The sequence below is a fragment of the Nuphar pumila genome, chromosome 7 (genome assembly GCF_984573655.1).
Source record: "Nuphar pumila chromosome 7, dmNupPumi1.hap1.1, whole genome shotgun sequence".
Classification (NCBI taxonomy): domain Eukaryota; kingdom Viridiplantae; phylum Streptophyta; class Magnoliopsida; order Nymphaeales; family Nymphaeaceae; genus Nuphar; species Nuphar pumila.
Window position 1 is genome coordinate 124479837 of NC_143255.1, and position 24304 is coordinate 124504140.

The following is a 24304-nucleotide window of genomic DNA, read 5'->3' on the forward strand; positions in this document are numbered from 1 at the left end:
TGTTCTCATTGTCGTAAGGTGGGGCATGTAAAAGACAACTGTTGGTTCATTATTGGTCATCCTGGAAAGAATGGTGGTTACACCCACAAAAGGAACTTTGATCAAAATGACTACAAAGGCAAGGCTAATCAGGTCTGCGTTGAAGATAGCCAAGTTACGTTGGAAAAATTGGCTAAGATGATTAAATGTCTTCAAACTCAGAAATCGGCTAGAATGGTCGTCGAATCAACCGAGCCAGCGCTTGCTAACGCAGGTATGATTCAAAAATCTGGCTGTCTTTATAATATTCAATGGGTTGTGGACTCGGGAGCCACTCATCATATGACGAACCGAGACAATATCTGTGATAATTTCGTTCCATCCAAAAACAGTAATCCGGTAATAGCTGCCAATGGTACTCATATACCAATTGAAGGAATGGACACTATACGGCTATTTGATCATAACTTGGATGCCCTATACATGCCCAACATTTCAAAAAATCTTTTATCAGTTGCCAAACTTACAAATGATCTAAACTGTTATACTGTTTTTTTCTTATTCAAACGTGGTGTTTCAGGACAAGATGACTCGGAGAACGATTTGTGAAAGAAGTCTTACTAATGGGATTTATCGTTTAACAATGATTGACAAAGCTCTCTTTGCAGGAAATAAAAAAGGAGATAAGTGGCACAGAAGGATGGGAGATCCTTCCTCCCGTATTTTAAACTTTCTATTTCCTAATGTTCAATTCAATAATAGTCTTTGTGACATTTGTCAACATACAAAAATGACCAGACCAATTTTTCCCATTTCTGAAAGTGTTAGCAAAAATAATTTTGATCTGATTCATTCTGACATATGGGGACCAATTCCCATTGAATCTATTCATGGCTTCTGGTATTTTGTGTTATTTATTGATGACTACTCCAAAGTTACTTGGATCTATTTGATGAAAAACAAGTCTGAAGTTTTCAATCACTTTAAGACATTTTACAAAATGGTGGAAACTCAATACGATCGCAAGATCAAAACGTTTTGCACAGACAATGGGTCTAAATACAAAAATCATTGGTTTGAGGAATTCGTCAAAGATCAGGGGATCAATCATCATACCTCTTGTGTCAATACCCCTCAACAAAATGGGGTCTCTAAAAGAAAAAATCGTCATTTACTTGAAGTTGCAAGAAGTCTAATGTTTCAAAGCAAGGTTCCAAAACATTTGTGGAACTTTGCCGTCGCCACTTCTTGTCACATCATTAACCGAATGCCTAGTAGGCGGCTAAACTACAAGAGTCTGATTGAACTTCTGACTAGGTCAAAGGCTAATATCCACTACTTTCGCATGTTTGGGTGCACCACACATGTGTGGATTCCTTCTCACAAAAGAGACAAGCTTAGTCCTCGAACTAGGAAGTGTGTGTTCGTTGGATATAACTCTAGCTCAAAGGGGTACAAATGCTATGATCCAGAAAGTGGAAAGCTTCATGTCTCACGTGATGTAGGCTTCAATGAAGACATTCCTTTCTTTGATAATCGTTTACAGAATAAAAATCAAGGAAAGAATGCTACTCGGACAATGGAGAACTACAATGAGCTCTTGTGGACAATTGAGACTACTTTAGAAAACCATCAGACAGTTAATCAAGCAGATTCTTTGGTGAACATTGAACCAAGAGAGTCGACGGATAGCACTTCTCAACTCAAAAGATCTGAACGCGTTCATAGTGCTCCAAGGTACTTAGATGACTATGAGACTTATTGCTCTATTGCCTGTCCCATAGAAAATCAAATTGGTTATAACCAGATCTCTAAAAGTCATGCCATGTTCATCAAAGAGCTTGAATGTAGAAAAGAACCAGATACTTATCTCAAAGCCAAGAACGACGAGAACTGGAGCAAAGCTATGGAAGAAGAACTAGAAGCCTTAGAGAAAAATCACACGTGGGATCTTGTGAAGCTCCCTTAGAGGTTCAAGGTTGTTGGATGCAAATGGCACTATCGATTGAAATACAAGAGCGATGGGACTCTTGATCGATGCAAAGCTCGTCTCGTAGCTAAAGGCTACACTCAAACTCAAGGTATTGATTATGAAGAAACCTTCGCTCCAATGGCTAAAATGAATACTCTGCGTGTTGTGCTTTCAACAACCTGTAACTTTGATTGGAATCTTCATCAACTCGATGTCAAGAATATGTTCCTACAACGGGAGCTAGATGGAGAAATTTATATGATGCCTCCTTCTGGTCATCCTTAAGAAGGTACGGGCTCTGTTTGCAAGCTCAACAAAGGCATATATGGATTGAAACAATCTCCCAGAGCTTGGTATCTTAAGCTCAGCAAAGCTCTTGAGAAAATTGGATACTCCAAATGTCATACCGATAACACCTTGTTCATGAAAAAGAACAAAGATAGTACAACATTCATTCTTATTTATGTTGATGATATCATCCTGACCGGTAATGATGCCAAAGAAATAAAAGACTTAAAGGACTATCTTCAAGTCACGTTTGACATCAAGGATCTAGAAAGAATCAAATATTTCTTGGAATTGAAATAGCTCACTCCAACAAAGGGTTGTTTTTATCTCAGCGCAAATATGCTCTTGACATCCTTCGAGAAACTGGGAAGATTGGAGCTCGACCAGTTGATACTCCTATGGACGTGAATTGTAAAATCAGTTCCCAACACAACGAACCACAGGTTGACAAGGAAAGGTTTCAACAACTTGTTGGACGATTAATATACCTTACTATAACTCGACCTGATATATGTCATGCAGTAAGCTTCGTCAGCAGATTTATGCACGATCCTCGAGTGTCTCACATGCAGGCAATAGATCGTATTCTCCGCTATATAAAAAAGTCTCTTGGACAAGGACTTTGGTACAAAAGGAATGGTAATGTTGACATCACTGAGTTTACCGACGCAGACTGGGCAGGTGACATCCTTGATAGGAAGTCTACTACGGGATACTGCGTGTTTGTCGGAGGGAACTTAGTTACCTAGAAGAGTAAGAAACATAAGGATATAGCCGGATCCAGTGCCGAGGCCGAATACCGTCCTATGGCGGACAGAGCCAGTGAACTCACTTGGACAAAAAACCTATTGATATGTTCTGTGACAATAAAGTGGCTATACATATTGCTGCTAATCTTGTCTACCATGAAAGAACCAAGCACATAGAAATTGATTGTCACTATGTGAGGGACAAAGTCATCATTGGAAAAATCAGAACTCTCTTCATTGAAGGCAATGAGCAAGTTGCTGATGGACTAACTAAAGGTATATCAAGGTCCAAACTATGTCAAGCAATGAGTAAGTGGGGATGTCACGATATACATGCCCCACTTAAGGAGGAGTGATGATCGCTATCCTTTCATGGGAGATCCTGTTGTTACGCTTTCCTTATCTCTCATAATGTTTTTGGCATGTATATCTTTTGGTTTACTTTACTTTCTCTATCTTTGTGGGATAGTAATTATAAGAACCCACTATCTGTCGTAATTAGAAGAATGAGAGCATAAAGTTGATCGATCTTCCTTCGTGGACATAGGCAAGACATGCCGAACCACGTAACTGGTGTGCCAGCTTCAATGGTGTATTAGTCTCTTCACATGTGCCTCTTCTCCCTCGCTCAATCCCTTGCAAATGCCACCAATGTTACCTAACACAAATGGAGGCAGGAGGCTGCAGGATAATTAAAATATGTTTACCAACTAAATATGTTTATAAAGATAAAAGAAATGCAGAGAAAATAAAAAAAGTGACACAAGACTAAGGTGGTTCCGATTGAGGTCCTACGTACACGACAAAAACTCACACTTTGTGTATTTTATTTTAGAGAAAATGGCTTATTTTAGAAAGATCATCGTGTGAAACACAGTGGCGTAGCTAGGATTCATGTGGGGGGGGGGGCAAATAGGGGTGTAGCAAAAAAAAATGGTGTGATAGTCGGAGGTTCGGGGGCAGCGCCCCCGAATTTTTTTGTTTTGAGATAAAATAAAAAATGGCTCCAATTATTAATAAAAATCTATTTCATATGGACAAATCAAATTAATTGCTACAGTCAGGGCTGAGTTGGGCTAGGACTGGGCTTTTACATTTTTTTTTTAACTGTTTCAGGAGGCAGGATAAGTTTCCAACTGATCTTATGTTTTACTTGATCATTTTCCATTTCATATTTATTAACAGTTTCCTTTATTTTTCATTTTAGGAAGCTCATCATGTGAAACATGATAAAGTCGATCAATTTTCAACTGATTTGACTCTGTCATGATCTCCTTTTTCTATTTCACATTTATTGAGCATTGGTTCGGTTTCATCCCTTGCACTCATTTCGTTTTTATCTTCAACATATACCGAACTTTATCTTTTCTGCTGAACTGGATTTTTTTACCGGGCGTTTTTATCTAAAACACTTTCAGAACCAAGATTTTTATAGTTTCTTTTTTTTTCAAAAATTTTACCGCATGATAGGCTTAAAATTTCATAAATATTCAAGCATAAAAAATCACATTTCTTCGATTTCTAATAAATGAACTATGCCTAATGCATTTACAGGATTAGAATTGCAAAGAAAAAAACCTATAAAAATTTTAGTTCATACCAGCAAACATGTGTGGTTAGTAAACATATTACAGTTTCCCAGCATATATATATATATATATATATATATATATATATATATATAGATAGATAGATAGATAGAGAGAGAGAGAGAGAGAGACGAAAGTAATTCAACATTACCACTCATGAAGATCAACAAAATGTTGAACCCATGAACTGAACAAGAGCAAAAGCCAAAACAAATAAAGAAAGCACAACAGAAAAGAACATCAGACAGATAAATGGGCTCACGCCGGAGCCGCTTGCCCAGATTGCGGCAAAAGAGAGGTCGCATTAGCAGGAGGGAGCGGAAGATCAGTAAGATGCATACGCAAGATCACATAAACATCTACCAAGATTTTATGCACCAAGTTATTAATGTTAACTGGAATTTGACGAAAATGAGCACCATTTCGCGCCATCCAAACAACTCACCAAGAAGTAAGCAACCACGTCCGCCAGATGAACCTCCACCTCTTGCTGCGCCTAATACAAACCGGCCCCAAAATCAGATCTAGTGCAAAAGACTCCTCCTTAACAAACACTTTCGGATGCCTCCAGGTCCTGCTAAAAATACCAGAACAAGTGAAACGTAGATTCTTCTGCAGCTTGACAAAGCATGCACCAACTCAGGAGTTGAATGCCCCACTTCTTTAAATTACTATGGGTCTGGATCCTATCGTGCAGAATCAACCAAGCCAGGACTCGAGAACAGGGAGAAGGACCCTTCGCTCAAAGCACATCCTCGGGCAACCAATCAGCCCCCGGCGAGAGCAACAATCTATAGACTTTTTTGTGAGAAACTCTCCGCTTGGCACCAACGCCTACTGCAACCACTGACCAAAATTTCTGAAGTCCTCAAAATGGTCTCTAAAGTAGGCTAAAGCCCTCAACCACGATTTACGCAAGTGCGAGAGCGCCAAACCCCGGGTTCCCAGACGAACCGGGATAAGAGCTAGAGCCCCATATTTAGAAAGAAGCAAACTAGCACAAGGGTTATCCATTTGGTGGGCCAACCAACATTGTTTGGCGACAAGAACAATGCTTCGCAGTCTGGGCACATGAATGCCTAAACCAGCCATATGTCGAGGTAAGACAACTGAACGCCAACCAATCAAGTGACGTTTACCCTTGAGTTGACACCCAGATCATAGAAAACCTGCCAGCAAGCGCGTCGGCTGCTTCTCTACTTCCACAGGCATCACAAACATAGACATGAAAAATTCTGGAATAGTTGAAAGAACATGTCTGACTAAGGTTAGACAGCCAGCGATGGAGAGATAAGATGACTGCCACGAAAGCAATTTGTGCTTCACTTTTTGAAGCGTTGGAGCCCAAGCAGCAAAAGATAGGTGCTTCACTTGTAACGGCAAGCCCAGGTACATAATAGGCAAGTCAGAAATAGTGCAATTAAAAATTCTTTTTCCAACTGCAAGCATATTGGCATTAACATTGAACATGGTAATAGAGCATTTGGTCTCATTTAGAGAAAGCCTAGATAGGGAGAGAAAGAACTGAATGATAAGCTTAAACCTAAGCATCTGTTGAACATTTGCACCACCAAAAATGATCATATCATCAGCATAAGTAAGAATATGACCCGAAAAGTCAGAAACCTGCAAAGGATCAATGAAACACGATACAGCAGCCCGCTTAAGCAAGACCACAAGACCCTCAGCAACTGCATTAAACAACAAAGGCGATAGGGGGCACCCTTGCCGCAAACCCCGCCCCAACTTGAACCGGTCTCCTCTAACACCATTGATATTTAACATGGCCTGGGCATTTGAGACCAGCTCTCTCACCCAACCAGAAAAACGATGACCAATACCAAAATTTGCTAACATTTGAAATAAAAATGGCTAATGCACAGAGTCAAAAGCTTTATGAAAGTCTAATTTAAGGACAAAGTAAGGTTGACCGCTATGCTTCAAGGAACGAACAACCTCAGACACCATAATGAACGAGTGTTGGACCCTCTTATTACGGATAAAGGCGAACTGAGAGTCTGAAAAAATCTGGTTAGCCACCGATTTCAGCCTATTCGCCAAAACCTTGGCAAACATCCGATAGAGAGCACTCATAACTGAGATTGGGCGGAATCGTGAAATATCAGTGGCCTCATCATCTTTCGGAATGAGCGAAATAATAGCAACATGAAAATGATAAGGCAGTCTGAAGTTACGATGAAACTTATCAAACATGCTCACCACGTCTGATTTAACACAGTCCCAAAAGATTCTAAAAAAGTCGTCATGAAACCCGTCAATGCCAGGCGCTTTCCAACCTGATAGATCCTTAATTGCCCTAAAAATCTCATCGTCAGAGAACCTCCTTTGCATAGATTTGGCTTGCTCAGGCTGAATTGACCCAACTAAGATATTACCAAAGACACCCTCCGTAGATAACGAAGCAGAATATAAGTCCTTAAAATATAGCGAGATTGTCGGATTAACATGTTGATTGAGATAAGAAACACCCTCAATAGAGATAGAAGAAACAACCTTCCTCCTATGACGATGGGAAGCATATGAGTGAAAAAATGTAGTGTTGCCATCACCAGCCGCAAGCCATTTCACCCTAAACCTCTACTTCCAACGAATTTTCTCTTTGACCCTCCAGCTTTTCAAGAGCATAGTTAATTCTAAGGACCTGTCCTAGAGACTGAGAAGTTGCAAATCCGAAAGTGAGTCAGGAGAAGACATAGACTGATATAACACAGAAATCTCTTGATCTCATGCGGCCATTTGCTGAAATTTCTCCACCTTACGACTATGAAGCCAAGTTTTGATATCCTTAGCTAGACGAGAAAGCTTATTTTGAACCCGGAGCGCAGCCCAATGCTCATCAACAGGTTTGTTCCAAGAATTAGCAATAATAGAGAGAAAATCTGGCTCCTGGAGCCACAATTCTTCAAACGCAAAGCTCCTGGTGGGTTGAAGGTCATCCCTCCAATGAGTGATGATATGCCCATGATCTGAGATAGAGGAAGCAAACAACACACACTTAACATCGGGAATGAGATTCAATAAAATAGTAGATGCTTAATATCACCCGTGCCTACACAACACATTTTTTTGACCCTTGAATCTGATTCAGATGGCAATGTTGCCCCCATATATAACCTTTTGAGCACCTTGCTTTTTACCAACTCATCACACCTTTTCTCTCTCTATAGCCCTCTCTCCTCTAGCCTCCGTCTCTCTCGAGCCCTCTTTCTGTTGTTCTTAATGTGAATAAAGAAAGAAACACATTCAAATAACGTAATTATCAATTGGATGTTATTTTTCTCTATGAAACTGATTAAATGGGTCATAATTTAGTTGCATATCAAACTCAAATCCGATCGCTGAACATCTTTGTACTTAGAATAAAGGTTTTAAAATTCTGTTGAACCATACATACCATCGTCAAAATAATAAAATATATTTTTATATTTAGATTTTACAAATAATAACAAAAATCCCGACAAGTGATAAAAAGCTATCCCAATTTGGACAAGCATATTGCAGTCTTCACCTCCTTAAATCTCCTGCGCAAAGGCAAAAATTATGAGGCTCAAAAGCAGGGGATATTAGAGGGTGAGATGAAAAAAGAGGGGAAAAGGTAAGGGGCTCAAAATGTTATATATGGGGGCAGCATGAACGTTGGATCTAAATCAGATTCAATGTCCACATTGAGGTGAGCCATTCTTTTGTTTATGGGGCCTTTTAGAAGAGCCTTGGTCAAGGAATCCCTTTTTCCCATTCTATTCATCTGTAGTATGTTTACTTGTAATTCCTAGATTATGATGAAGTTTGTGACAATGACCATGTATCACAAGACAATCTCCTATTAGTTTGTCCAGCTCACATCCCACCTTGCTTGGATTCATGCGATAGTGCCATCTCATGCTACTCGACCATATTATGCTGGTGGTGCTCACCTGAGCTGGTGTAGACGGTTTGCTAAATATTGAGTGGAGAAATTTTATCCTGACCCTCTTTGCTATAAGTTCATTTTAGGCTGCTCAATGCACTGAATGTTGTTTTCAATTGTTTTTTATTCTATTGACAGTTTAAAAAAAACACAAGTTAAAATATGCATTCTATAGATGTTTTAGCTTAGTGATGTGAGCATATTTGAGGTTTTAGGAAGAAATTGTATCATGAAAGAAAAAATCATGTATCATAAGTTCTTAAGAATCAGCAACCTACATGTTATATGTGGATCAAACTTTTTCTTCTTTTCGTACCTAATTTGTAAAGTATAAGGCACAAATTGTGATTTCCTTGAGAGGTCATGTATCTCTTTTGGCCTTTGAGCATGTTTCACTTTGGACTTCCAGTGAACTTTGTTCTAGTGGTGCTTGTGACTACAAATTTGTTGATGTACAGGTGGGCAGATGGCTTACACAAATTCTATATCTCATGCTTTGGATTTCTAGATATAGTTCTCTTGCCATCCTTAAAATTCATATCAAACAAAAGCTATATAGGACCATGTTTTGTGTTCAAATTCTAAACTAGTGCTATGTTTATGCCTGTGGAGAAAATTAATAGAATCTAAATGTCATGAGGTAGTACCCAATTTTTACATCTACTTCCCATTACTTGCCCTAACATGAGAAATGTCAATTGCCTAGGTTCTTCACCCTTACTGGTTCACATGATTATGGCTCACATTATGAGATCTAGGTTTTTAGGTTGTCAATTACTTTTCTGTGTTAATTCCATGACTAAGATGCTTTTCCGAGTTATGTCAAAAGCTTATGAAAATTGCTAAGCGACCTCTCCTGAGGCTTTATGGTTGTTATCCTTCACTTAGAAATTTGAATTGTTTTTGTCATCTGCTGATGTAGCCATAGGTCATATATGGTATTTTACACAATCTAATTTGATATGTATCTGAAGGTGGAGGGTGGTGCAACAACATCACAAGTTGTCTTGCATGCAAAAATAATCGTTTGGGCTCTTCAAAGCAAATGGCCCAGGAAATTGCATTTTCAGGCATTTTGGGGAATAAAGCATCACTTAATCTAGGTAATGTATTTTGCTCTAGTCCTAAGTTTCCACAAGCAGCATGAAGTACTATGAGCATGCATGTTTTTCGTGAAGCAACTCTGTGAACTATATACTAGAAACCAATTAATTTACTTTTTCTCATCTCATTATGCCTTTTCTTTTTATTTTGAAATCTTCATTCAAACTTCAATGTCAATATTTTTCCAAGTGCTATGTTTAAATTGCTCTCCAGATTTTTACAACTGGAATAGGGTCAAGGTTTGTTATTGTGATGGAGCATCATTCACTGGAGATATAGAAGAAGTAGATCCCGTAAGTATTTAGTATTTGCCATTTCCTAGTAGTCTCTTGACTTTAATTTCATATGCACATCAATCTGTTATTTGTGAGTGCATCTTGACATTGAATCTTGAATGCAGTTTAATTATTCTCACAGTGCTTTTGATCATGGAATTAAACCATTGTGTTTTCTACATTTGGCCTTGAATCTTCATTTTAGAGGAGCCAGGGTATTTCTTGCTGTAATTGAAGATTTATTGGCCAAGAGAATGAATAAAGCAGAAAATGTATGCTTCAAATGCACTTATTTATTTTTATAATTTATTGCCACTGCTACTGTTTCCCATAATTGTAACCTAGGAACATAATACAGGCTCTATTGTCAGGTTGTTCTGCTGGTGGGTTGGCATCAATGATAGTTTTTATGCTCTTCTACCAATGGGTACCAAAGTAAAGTGTCTTGATGATGCTGGTTATTTTATCAATATGTAAGCTCCCAATTGCCATTCTGGATATCTAATGAGATGTTATATGTATTATTATAAGGATATATGTAACTTGATTAGTTGCAAAATTGGTTCTCTAGTAATACTTAATACTTCAATGATGCAGATTGGATATTTCAGGAGCCACTCATATAGAAAATTACTACAATGAAGTTGTAACTTTGCAGGTATATCTCTACTCTATGCTTTTTTTGAACTCATGACTGTGTCCAACGATTTCTCAATCTTCCTAGAACCTGCAACCACTGTTTATGGAAAGTATCACCTCAAGTTACAACTTCCAAGTCTTCGAAAAAGGATCTTGTTTATAAATAATGTTGATTTTTAATTAGAATGCTTCCTATGATTTCTGGTTTTGAGCAATGTTTATGTCTCTTAGAGGGATCTGCTAAGATGGTCAACTATTTTTGTCACAAGTTCATAGGGGATCAAGAGGAATTGAAACATTTGTCGTTCAAATAGCTAAACATATTAGGGCAAGAGTTTATGTCACTGCAGGTGATTGATCAGCACTTTGCATTGTTAATTAAACCTTGAATGGTATGTGACATGTCTGTGATATTAAAATTTTTTATTTGGGAAATGACGAAAAGCTCAGATTTTGCAAGGATCTTGGTGCAGATGTGTGCATAAACTACAAAACTGAAGATTTTGTTGCTCGCGTTAAGGAAGAAACAAAAGGAAAAGGTTGGTTCCATTACATGAAGAAATGCTTTATAAAATTGCTTATATCAGGGATGCACCTGGTGAGGCCCAAAGACATGCTTTCTCTTCTTTTTTTTCAGAAAAACTTTGCAAGAACATTAGAAGCTCTTATTTTGCACATGCTTTCTCCTGCTGGAGCAGAAATTCTGACTCAAAAGTTTGAGGAGATGGATAAGAAAACTATAAAAGACGAAAAGTATGTACATTGCCTTTTGCAGATCATCAGATCTTTGTGTTGATCTTGTTATATTTGCATTAGTTTCTTCCTTTCGTTTCTCCATTCAAAATCCCTAACACTGTTGTTTCACTTTTTCCTAATCATTTCAAAATTTCAAAATTCTAACAGAACTCTAAAGGAAAAATGTTAATGCTATAGTATTATTATTGTTATTTATTTAATGTTGGTTCTTTTCAGGATTGAGTTTTATGGCATTTTCGATGATCAGTGTGCTGTAATGGATGCTATCTTGAATGGGAAAGAAGTATTTGGCTTTCAGATAGTTGCATTATCTAATGGAACCACTGAAGATTTCATATATAAACATTTTAGAATATAATAAGTTTTATTTGATTGAAATCCATAGAATATTGATGATCAATGTACTGTAATGGATACTATCTTGAATGGGAAAAAGCATTTGGCTTTCAGGTAGTTGCTTGGTCTAATGAAACAACAACATAGAGAAGAAACTAGATGGTTCAAATCCCAACATGTGGCATTTCATGTGGTTCATGTTATATTCTTTATGAAAGCGAAGCTGATAGGGGTATAATTAGATTATTCTGGCAACATAGTGTTCCACCAAGGTAATAGTTTCTTTTGATCCTCTGCATTGTTGAAAGGCTAGAGAGAGTAAAAATCTTGTATTGTGTAGTGCCTCTTGTGATGTTAGCGGGAATACTATAAATTATTGAGCCATGGTCCTTCTTGTCAGCATGCATGCAATACAGTGTATGCCAAGGTTGATTACCTTGAATACTTAATTAGCGCAATACTTTTTGAGTTGTTTCAGGATTCTGTGTGTGTAGTAAAAGAAAAAGCTTTAACCAGTAGAGGAAGCGGACCAGTGATTTTTACATAGTTCATGCCAAACTCTTTATTTTCCATTCATATTTGATATCTCATTTTCTAATGTCAACTTGCTTTAGCCATCATCATTTTGGATGTGTCCCATTTGAGTCTTTCTGGCATCCTAAACTACAACCTAGTTGACTTCTAAACCAAAATGATTGGTAGAACCTGAATTGTCTACTTGGCATCCTGGCATGATTGCCATTGAATGAATGTTTTTATGATGGGTAGTGGCACTCAATACCATCTACCCAGAAAATGAAAACACATATAGTTGCAAATGCATATATCTATGCACTAATGATGTTTTAACTATCAAAAGGTTTATTTTGTTTTAGAATGATTCATGGGTTTACCATGTTTAGTGACATCATTTTGCACTCGTTAAAAACCATAAATTTTCCAACTGTATCCTTTCTATCTGCTGTTATGCTTATGGCTTTGTGCATTAATGCCCTTTTGCATTGATGAGAGAGAGAGAGAGAGAGAGTCCCTTAGCATGGGGGAGAAAACAGGCCTGAGCTCGGTCAAGGTCAATTTGCAGTGCCTAAGCTCTATGGCTGTCTTGAAATAGGCTGGACTTTGTTGCATCTGGTTGGATCTATATAGCAATTGATTGGGCCCATGATCTTGTTCTATCTCATTAAGGTACACATGTGTACTTTGTTTTTTATATAGTATAACGAGAAATTTTTTCTTGATATTTATATTTCAAAGATTTTTTTTTAAATATTTTTTTAGATTTTGCGATGGATTAGCGATGGATATTATCCATCGCTAATATTTGGTTTTGCGACGGAATGTAATCCATCGCTAAAATAGAGACGATTAGCGACGGATTAGGGATGGATTATATCTGTCCCTAAGCCATTGCTAATTAGCGACAGATTAGTTATGTCGCTATTTAGCGACCAAGATTATGTGACGGACGCTATCCGTCGCTAAGCCATCGCCAATCCATCACGAAACGGATTAGCGATGGATTGCGTCCATCTCTAATCTGCATTTTTCTTGTAGTGAATTGATATACTTGACTACTAGTCAGCTCGGCATATCGTATGCATTATGTATGCACAATCTAGGGCAACCTCATTTGGAGGATTATCAAGAATATCATCAACACTCATGATTATGGTATTCTATATGATAGTGTTACTTCTCGAAAGTTTGTAGGCTTCACAAATGCAGATTGGGCGAGTGATGTTGATACCCGTAGGTCTACTTTAGGCTTTTGTTTTTGCCTTAGTTAATAAGTAGTCTCATGGTGCGGTGAGATGCAACCTACAATTTGCACGGCCTTCTACATAAGCTGAATATAGATGCACTACTATGGCTGTGAAGAATTTAACATAGCTTATGCATCTAATTGGTGATCTTAGACAGAAGACAAATTATCCCATGTTGCTTAGATGTGATAATAACAGTGGTATTTAGGTTGTATATAATCTCGTGTTTCATCATGAGATGAAACATATTGAAATTGAGCATCACTTCATCATAGAAAAGGTAGTTGCAGAAGTTGTTGATTTGGTTTCCGTTCCTTTTGCTAACCAAGTTGTTGATATCTTGACAAAGCCTTTGGTAGCGGCTCAATTCAAGAGGTTGTGTGGTGAACTCATTATTGTGAGCTTAGAGTCAACACTAAGGAGGAATGTTCAAGCTTAGCGTTGATTGGGTATTTCACAGGGTTTGTTTTTGTCTTGGTTTGAATCCTTATTGGATTTTATAGTTTTGGTATTTTTGTTTCTTAATGGTGCTGGAGTTATTAGAGTAGATAATAGTCCATTGTTATGTAGGAATCTTATGCATCCATGTAAATCTCTTCTCATTGGAGAAGGACAAGTCATTGTTGACTTCTACCTAGTGTAAGAAGCCTTGATTATAAATAGGAGACGGTAGGTAAGGTGCCAATATTAATGCAATGAGAGTGTTTACAGCTTTATGAGTTAATGAAAATTGATTTTTTTGCTTTAAAGTGATCCATCTCTCCTTCTCACTCCTCTTTTCTCTAAGGTACCTCATATTTTGCATAATTACACTGGAGGGTTGAAGGTATAGGCTCACCCCAACTCCATCAATGAGGTGCATTTTCATCCAAGCCTAGTTAAGGTTTAAAGCTTAAGCAACGGAACAAATAAGATTTTATTTGATATCTAACTGAATCTGACTTTGTTTAGTCAGATTTGGTAAATTTGAAACCATATCTGATTATAACAAGATGTGAATGTAGTTTTGGTTTTCTACTACTAAATCTATTGGATATGCAGATCTGATGGGCATTCGAATCTGATTACGTGTAAACCATCAGATCTGGTATAAGTTTTTCACCATTTGTACCTGGATCTGTCTAGGCAGTATCTGATTAGTTGGTTGTGGTATTTGTCACATCCTTTCCAAATCTGAATGGTTTACATCCCTAAAGTTGAGCTTTCAATGGGTCGGACATGTGGTCGAGTACCTGCCCGACCCAGATTCGTATTTTCAGGTTTGGCCAAAAAATTAGAAACCCCAAAAAAAAATTAGTGGATCTGAGATTTCAGTTTTGAATCTTGTACCTTGTTTTACTGAATCCGATGGCCATAGCTTTAGTAATACGTGTAAGACCAATCATATGCAATGATTTAATGCCCTACTGAAGTTGATAACCATGATACCACGTTTCTACCATGTCTTATTATTTCTCTAACTATTTCCATGTGTTTTCATGTAGGCACTATGCATCGTGCATCACATTAATAATTCTTTATTACTTTGATACAAGCACTTCTTTTTAATAACGTGCCCTCCACTGTCAGGAATTCAACTATAGTGACCTCTATTTAAAGAGTTTGTCTTTGTCTGAATCCATATCAACACCATCTTCTATATTCATCTTTCCTGGTTCATACACTCGTAGCCTTTGCTTCATTTTCCACACAAGAAAAAAAATGAGGACTGCCAAGGTGATTTTTGTTCTCCTCATAGCCATTGCTTTGTGCATGGCCGCTGTTGAAGGAGCAGATCTGATCAATGACAAACATCATCATGGCAAGCCTCCTCACCACAACCCTCCTCATCACAAACCTAATCATCATGACCATCACCATGAAGGGCACCACCATGATCACCGTGGCCACCATGATCACCATGAACATCCTCACAAGCATCACCAATAATGCCATCAAGATGACGCAGCATATACCTGAGTCTGTGCCATGGTTATGATGTCTATCACACACACACACACACACACACACACACACATATATATATATATATATATATATATATATATATATATATATATATATATATATATATATATATATATATATGCTGCTTCCTGATGTGCCTGGTTGTAATAAGTGCTTATGCACCAGATTTAGGCAACGTGAATAAGTGTGTTATCGGCCACGAGCTTATGCAAGCAATAAAGTATGTTTTCTTCATGTTAGTGCATGTATGTGCAATGATTTCTCAGCATTAAGGACATTAACAATGATTTTTTATTGCATCAACTAAAGTGCATGATCATTGCCTCTATCTTCAAGATAAGCATTGCCTCTCTTATGGAAGTTAATTAATAAACCCCACAAGCGTGGGCAAAATTTACGTGCTAATTTGTTAGATAGTGTTAGCAGTTTCTGCCAACAAAGTTATATAAGCCAAAATGCTTAACATTATACATGCCACTTTGGAACATGTTGGTGCAGGCGCTTGCAACAATTGATGCACAAAGGGCTCACTTTTGCTATGTGACACAAAGTTACAATGCTAGAATGAGATAATGCAACTAGATTTTAAACATGTTTTCATGGCATTATGGTCTTGTGTTATAACTTCGAAGTAACATCGTAGTAATTGAGTTTAGGCTTAATTAATTCCAACTAGGGGTGGATATGGGGACCGGACGGACGGACGGCTTGGCCTGGGGTTAGCAAGGGCCCGAGCCAGACAAAGGGCCACTAAAAGTGCACCATTGTTTTTTGTTGGTCAGGGTTCATGTCTCCTAAATCAACATTAATCAGGCTAGGCCGGGTCAGGATTACGGATGGCAATGGACCGAGGGAAAGCGGGGCCCCGCCCCGCCTCGCCCCGTTTGGACCGGGGATGAAGGGTATGAAACAGGGATGGAGGCGGGGACGAAGGTTAAAATCCATCCCCGTTCGGGGGTGGAGGCGGGGATGGACGTGCACTTTTCCCCGCCCCGCCCCGTCCCCGCCACGATCCCCGCCCCAACCCCGCCTCGACCACTTTTCCCCGCAATATCCCTGACCCGCCTCGCCTCATCCCCGTTTGAACCGGGGATGGAGGACATGAAACAGGTCTGAAGGCGGGGATGGAGGATAAAATCCATTCCCCGTCGGGGAGGGAGGCAGGGGTGGAGGATAAAATCTTGAGGCGGGGCGGGGGTGGAGACCTTGTCCCCCACCCTGCCCCGCCCCACTGCCATCCCTAGTCAGGATCATCATCTTTTCGCTTTGGGCTGGCTCAACTTTAATCAAGCATAGGCTACAAAAAGCAGACAAGTGCAGCCATCTCGTGGCAGGTATTGGAAGCTCATCGAGTATCTTGCCTAATGTCCACACCTCATCCAACTCACTATGTGATTGCTTCAATTGTAACCGCATCATCATCAACAAGTTTATGCTATATTTCTTCTTGACCACTGTTAAGGAGGAAACGGGTATGGACCTGATCTAGGAAGAGGATGTTCCAGCTAATGTCCAAGATAAAAAAGAAGAAGACATCCAGTGTGATAGGACTCCTACAACTAAGAGGACAACAAAAAGTTTGAATTCAGATGAGGCAAATGAGAAGAGAGTCCAAGAAGGTGAAGACGCCATCTTGCTAGAGACTCCCACAAATAAGGAAAGACCTGCAAAGCTGAATTATGAGAAGAAAAGTGAGAAGTTAGAATTCTTTAAGGACTCTAATTTCCTATTTCCTACATATATAATATACTATTTCTATATAAGTGAACCTCTCATCTTTGAAAAACATGTAAACAGATAGAGAGAGAAACCTTCATTGTTGTAGACATAAATCCTTTCCTAGGTCGAACCACGTTACACTTGTCTCGTGTATGCATTCGTGTGGTTGTGTGATATCTCTTTTATTATAATGCCTCAAAAATTTTAACCCAAAAATATGCTTTTTTTGTACAGTGAAAACATACTTTTGTAAAAAATCCTAAACTGATTACATACAGATAAATCAACCAAAAAAATAATTGAGCTATACATCGAATGATTTAAATCATCATTCATTGGTTTATAAGTAAATGTTTTGCAATTTTACAAAGTCAATAATATCATTTTTTGCTATATCTAATCCGCAATCGCTTATTGCCAAAAGAAACATCCATCTCTCCAGTACGACAATCAATAGACGCATTGGCAATGCCCAAGAATGCTCTGCCAAGAATGATGAAGGTCTGGTGAGCGACATCAGTACCTTTCATATCCAAAATGTGAAAATTAACAGGGAAATAAAAGTCCTCGACCTTGACTCACACATCTTCCAAATTTCTTCGAAGAATCTTGGTAGACGTGTTAGCCAATTGTAGGATGGACGTGGTGGGTTTTAAGTCTTCAATCCCAAAAATGTCATAAAGAAAACCCGGCAATATGTTCACACTGGCCCCAAGATCGAGTAAAGCACACTCGGTGGTTATGGTTTCGATGACACGAGAGATGATCAATGCCTTGGATGCTTCAGTTTAGGTGGGGCTTGGTGCCGAAACATCGAGCTCACCTACTCAGTCAAGAAGATATTATCAGACATTGATCTTGATTTTCTTTTCTAGGTGTAAAGTTCTTTAAGAAACTTCGCATAGGCAGGTATCTGTTGGATGGCATCAAGCAGAGGGGGGTTTATGTGAACATGCTTGGGCCTTAGGTATATAAGATCTGAAAGGCTCAGCTAGAGGAGCCCTCCCACTTTTTTGGATGTCTCAAAAGGGACTGACTGCTCAACAATTTCTCTCGCTCTTTCTTTTGTATTCTCCCTGCTATATATATATATATATATATATATATATACATATATATATATATATATATATATATATATTGCTTCTTGATGTGCTTGGTTGTAATAAGTGATAATTTAACAAAGTCAATAATATCATATTTTGCCATATCTAATCTGCAATAGCTTATTGGCAAAAGAAACATCCATCTCTCCAGTACGACAGTCAATAGACGCATTGGCAATGGCCAAGAATGGTCTGCCAAGAATGATGGGGTCTGGTGAGCGACATCAGTACCTTTCATATCCAAAATGAAAAAATTAGCAGGGAAATAAAAGTCATCGACTTTAACTAACTTATCTTCTAAATTTCCTCAATGAATCTTGGTAGACATGTTAGCCAATTGTAGGATGGACGTGGTGGGTTTTAAGTCCTCAATTCTAAAAATGTTATAAAGAAAACTTGGCAATATGTTTACACTGGCCCCCAAGATCGAGTAAAGAACACTCGATGGTTATATTTTCGATGACACGAGAGATGATCGGTGCCTCTGGATGCTTCAATTTAGGTGGTGCTTGGTGCCGAAACATCGAGCTCACCTACTCAGTCAGGAATATCTTATCAGGCATTGATCTTGATTTTCTTTTTTAGGTGCAAAGTTCTTTAAGAAACTTTGCATAGGCAGGTATCTATTGGATGGCATCGAGCAGAGGGGGGTTTATGTGAACATGCTTGAATATCTCAAGCATTTCTTGCAACATGCTTGACAAAAAAATTTGGTCTCTCTAAAGCCTCAGGAAAGCGGGCCTTAGGTATATAAGATCTGGAAGGCTCAGCTAGAGGAGCCCTTCCACTTTTTTGGGATGTCTTAATAGGGACTAACTGCTCAACAATTTGTCTCTCTCTTTCTTTTGTATTCTCCTTGCTTATATATATATATATATATTGCTTCATGATGTGCTTAGTTGTAATAAGTGATAATTTAACAAAGTCAATAATATCATATTTTGCCATATCTAATCTGCAATAGCTTATTGGCAAAAGAAACATCCATCTCTCCAGTACGACAGTCAATAAATGCATTGGCAATGACCAAGAATGGTCTGCCAAGAATGATGGGGTCTGGTGAGCGACATCAGTACCTTTCATATCCAAAATGGAAAAATTAATAGGGAAATAAAAGTCCTCGACCTTAACTAACACATCTTCTAAATTTTCTCAATGAATCTTGGTAGACATGTTAGCCAATTGTAGGATGGACGTGGTGGGTTTTAAGTCCTCAATTCTAAAAATGTTATAAAGAAAACTTGGCAATATGTTTACACTGGCCCCCAAGATCGAGTAAAGAACACTCGATGGTTATATTTTTGATGACACGAGAGATGATCGGTGCCTCTGGATGCTTCAGTTTAGGTGGTGCTTGGTGCCGAAACATCGAGCTCACCTACTCAGTCAGGAATATCTTATCAGGCATTGATCTTGATTTTCTTTTCTAGGTGCAAAGTTCTTTAAGAAACTTTGCATAGGCAGGTATCTATTGGATGGCATCGAGCAGAGGGGGGTTTATGTGAACATGATTGAATATCTCAAGCATTTCTTGCTACATGCTTGCCAAAAAAATTGGTCTCTCTAAAGCCTCAAGAAAGGGGGTCTTAGGTATATAAGATCTGAAAGGCTCAGATAGAGGAGCCCTCCCACTTTTTTGGGATGTCTCAATAGGGAAAAATTTGAATGAAAAGTCGTCATCGTTCAAGAAGTCATCGGTTTAAATTTCGAACGAGGAGAGAGGGAAAATTTTGTGCCGCGGTTTAAATAAAAAATTAGCGAGGGATTAGTGAGGGAATTAATTTGTCGCTAATTAGCGATGGATTAAAGACCAAAAAATTCTCTTGCTAATTAGCGACAGATTAGCTACAGAATAATTCCCTCGCTAATTCCATCTCTAATTAGCATTTTTTCTTGTAGTGTTTGGCAATAGAAAAATTTCGTCGCTCATTAGCGACGGAATTATGAGAGAGATATTTTCGTCGCAAATTTTGCAAATATTTTGAATGTTAGCGACAAATAATTTTCTCTCGCTAATCCGTCGCACATTTGCTACAAAAAAAATTCGTTGCAAATGTCTGTCGCTAATCCACATTTTTCTTATAGTGTATTAATGAGATAACTCAAGCAGAGAAATAACCTTATATCGTTAAAGAAGTCATGTCAAATCCTAAGTGGGTCCAAGCTATGAGAGATGAAATGAATGAACTTTTAAAAAATCATACCTGAATTTTGGTTCCTCCAAATGAGCTTCAAAATATTGTTGGTAGCAAATGGATATATCATATAAAATGCCATATTGATGAAAGTATTACTAGCTACAAGGCTAGACTTGTGGCCAAAGGTTATAGCCAACAAGAGGGGATTGACTACTTTGAAACCTTTAGCCCTGTAATCAAACCCACCACCATTAGAACTATTTTATCTATTGCATACGGATAGAGACAGAACTCAGACAATTAGATGTAAACAATGCCTTTTTACATGGTCTCTTAAAGTAGAAAGTGTACATGGCATAACCTCCTAGTTTTGAGAATAAGAATCTTTTTTATCACATACATAAGCTCACTAAAATTCTTTATGGGTTAAAATAAGCTCCTCAAGCTTGGTTTGAATGCCTTCACAGTTACCTTCTTCGACTTGGTTTTATTGAATCTAAAGTTGATTCATCTCTATTTATCAAGACTTCCAAGGAAGTAGATATATATGTTCTTGTGTATGTAGATGATATTATAATCACTAAAAGCTCTAAAAAAAAAAGTTTAAATTTTCATTAACAATTTCAGTTGTGAAATTTCTGTCAAGGATCTTGGAGAATTGCATTTTTTTTTAGGGATTATAGTGCACAAGGTTGAAAAGGGTCTCATGTTATCTTACAGAAATTATATTTATGATCTACTGGTAAAAATACAAATGACTGAGTCCAAGCCTATGGTAACGTCAGTCGCTCCTAATGTGACTTTGTCCAAATTTAGTGGTGATCATATGCAAGATGCTACTCAATATTGAAGTGTTGTTGGGGCTCTCCAATACATTACTCTTACATGGTTTTGATGTCACTTTTGTTGTCAACAAAGCATGTAAATTCATGCATGAGCCTACACAAGACCATTGGAATCATGTTAAAAGAATTTTGTGGTACTTAAAAGGGACCATTAATTTTGGTCTCAAATTCATAAAATCTAATTTTTTAGAGTTATGTGGGTGCCCTGATGATCGAAAATCCACTAGTGGATATCTAACTTGCCTTGGGCTCAGCACTAAAACTAAATACAAGGCTTCAGCAGGAGCAGTGTCTGAATTAATGTGGTTAAAAAAATCTTTTATCTGAATTGGGAATTCACTAAATTGATGCTCCCATGCTGTGGCGTAACAATTTAGCAGCCACTTATCTTGTTGTCAATCATGTGTTTCATGCCATAACTAAGCACATTGAAATAAACTTTCATTTTGTCAGAGAAAGTTAAATTCTTGTCAAGTTCATCCCCTCAAAAGAGCAACCTGCATATATATTTACTAAGACTATTGTAGGACCCAGGTTCTGTAAGTTAAGAGACAAGCCCAATCTCCACCAGCTAGAGCTTGGCTTGAGGGGGCGTATTAAGGAAAACATGGTATTTGAAGAGGGAGGTGTGGAGCTGACCTTGAGGGGGCGTGTTAAAGAAAGAGTTGATCCCAAAAAGCTATGTGACAATGTTGTGATGCTAGAAAGAAATTTTGGACAAGCCAATAATGAAGATAAGAATCATCACCAAGTTGTCACATTGAATGTGACAAGGCATAAGGAGAAGGAAACTATATCAAAGAAGAAAAAAGTCTTATCTTATAAAGAAAAAATCAATTCATATTATCTCAACAAGTCATGTAGAATGAAAGACTCTTATGGTTTGCATGTATAGCATTACAAAAAGGTCGTATTAGGTGCAGGTGAAAAATAATTAAATAAGAAGGTTATTCGTGGATGTAGGCACTGAACCAAGTAAATTCTGTTTTGTTTGTGTGAGAGGATCGTGTGTTTGAGTTCTATTTTCTTTCAAGACTGCCAATTTCTTGCTGCTTGGAGCTGTCAACTGGTTAAAGAACCTGAATCCAGACCCCTATCTAATCTTGTTTGAAAATTTACATGGTAGATATAGTTTCTTCTCTTTTCTCTTTCCTTTTAAGTTCTGAATTTGGATCCAGGCTTCTCAACAGTTAGTTATTAGGGTAATTTACATATAGGTACCTAATGTTTAGATTAAGGAAAAAAAAACATATAAGCATCTACTGTATGGTGAATTTATAGTTAGCCACCTCAGTTCACAAATACTTTTGATAAATACCCAGTTTCTTAAGAAATTGCTCGGTTGATGCCAATGTTACTCTTCAATACTCTTTAAAATTACTTATTTACCTCCTTAATTCTAGTTATAGAATTGAAAAGCTACAAATAGTGTTCATACATTGTGAACCGTTGATTTTTGAAGATCATAAAAAACCTATATGCATGCCATAATCACATGATCCAAAACTTGTTTTCCATTAAATAATGAGTGTAGATCATATCTACAGGGTCTGATCAATGAAAAAAAAAACTCAAAATTTTAAAGCTTCTATTAGGTGGGAGTATTCATTAATATTTATTATTGTTGGATGAACTGCATTGCTGATATTGACTCCAACAAAGAAACGTAGGTAACAATTAGTCTATGAAAGGCTGACAACCATCTAACTCTGGAAAATGAATAGCTTCCATTTATGGTGATTAAGCCTCCTATTTCGGCACTCAATTAATGTTCCGATGGTTATGGACCCTATAAGATATGGGCATATCTTTAAAATAAAATACTGCCTATTGAGCACTTAGAAAACCCTTTTCAAACGCCAGAATGCATTTGTAGAACACTAGAAATTAAAAAACACATCAACCCAAAAATGGAGGGCAGCTGACACCAATAATGGAGGCCACATCGTGTTGGTGACCCCCACCCACCAAAAAAAAAAACATTGCAACATTGTCAGCTACCATAATTGAGGGGTTTCAAGTTTGAACCTATGTCACATGGGTACGGCTGAAGATACGGGGATACGGCTGAAGATATGAAGTTTTTTATTAAACTAATATACAATGGGATACAGAATGAGAGTCAAAATGGAGTATCCATGTGACACAGGTTTGAACTATATAGGTCCTACCCTAGCTTGGTTAGTGGAAGGATAAAAAAAAAACTGGATGATTTTTTGTTGAACTTTTGCTCCAAACCCGGCACATTGTTTTTGGATGTGGATCCTAAAAGAGAACTCAAAATGTGATAGTGCCTCTGGTCGCTGAGATGCCCAGTGGTTAGAGCAGTGTCCATGGTGGATCCCCATCTCAAGAATCATACCGGTGGCTTGCCTGGTGGATCTCACTCGGAGTTTACTATCTAGGAGAGAGAGAGAGAGAGAGAGAGAGAGAGAGAGACGAACTATAACCATCAACATTACGATACGAAAACAGGTTCAACCAACATTGAACCTACCGGGTAACCAAACACGGGCCCAAGACATGCCAAGGAGCCCAAAAAAGGAAAAAAGAAAAGTAGCGATGCAAGGAGAAAATGAAGAAATAAACAAGAAAACAAATACAGTTAGGCGACGAGCATCACCCTGGATCATGAATGGTCCTTGGAGGCAGATGGTGTTGCAGATCAGGGATGTTGATGCGGAGAATGGCGTATACGTTCGCCAAAATAAGGTTCACCATTTTGTTGAACACTGCCGGAATCTGCCGAAAAATATATAATAGGCACTATATATTCGAATTGGTTTCTGACTTATATGAGCACTTGAGCAGAAACCTTCAGATTTGGTCCTGCATTGAAATCAACATTTTGCGTTGGATTTTGTTTGGATCTAGAAAAATGTGATTCATATTGCACTTTTATATAAACATGTTTTCAACACAAGTGTACTGAATCCCGTGAACCATAAAAGAAGCAGGATCTAGATTCATGCATGCTTCAATAATAGTTATTCTGGAACAGATTCAAGGTTTTTTTTTTACTCGGAGAAATTGGCACAGTACCATCATTGGTGGCCCCACACATCATCAGAAGAAATTTTAGAGTTGTAAATGTGGGACCCGCAATGCATCTGGACTCTTCTCATTGTGGGGATTACCTGAACTGGATCA

At 38.0% G+C, this 24304-nt stretch overlaps 1 protein-coding gene and 1 pseudogene across 1 annotated transcript; both read left to right on the forward strand.

The window, feature by feature from the left end:
- Positions 1–1246: 1246 nt before the first annotated feature.
- LOC149833331 (uncharacterized) lies at positions 1247–1948 on the forward strand. Its single transcript, XM_090013413.1, has one exon. The coding sequence runs from the start codon at positions 1247–1249 to the stop codon at positions 1946–1948; it is 702 nt and encodes a 233-aa protein (XP_089869539.1).
- A 1144-nt stretch (positions 1949–3092) lies between these two features.
- On the forward strand, positions 3093–11733 carry LOC149833332 (pectin acetylesterase 8-like; annotated as a pseudogene).
- Positions 11734–24304: the final 12571 nt, after the last annotated feature.

Excerpts from the sequence above, each read along its gene's own strand:
- LOC149833331 (XM_090013413.1), top strand. The coding sequence starts at position 1,247 with ATGCCTAGTAGGCGGCTAAACTACAAGAGTCTGATTGAACTTCTGACT.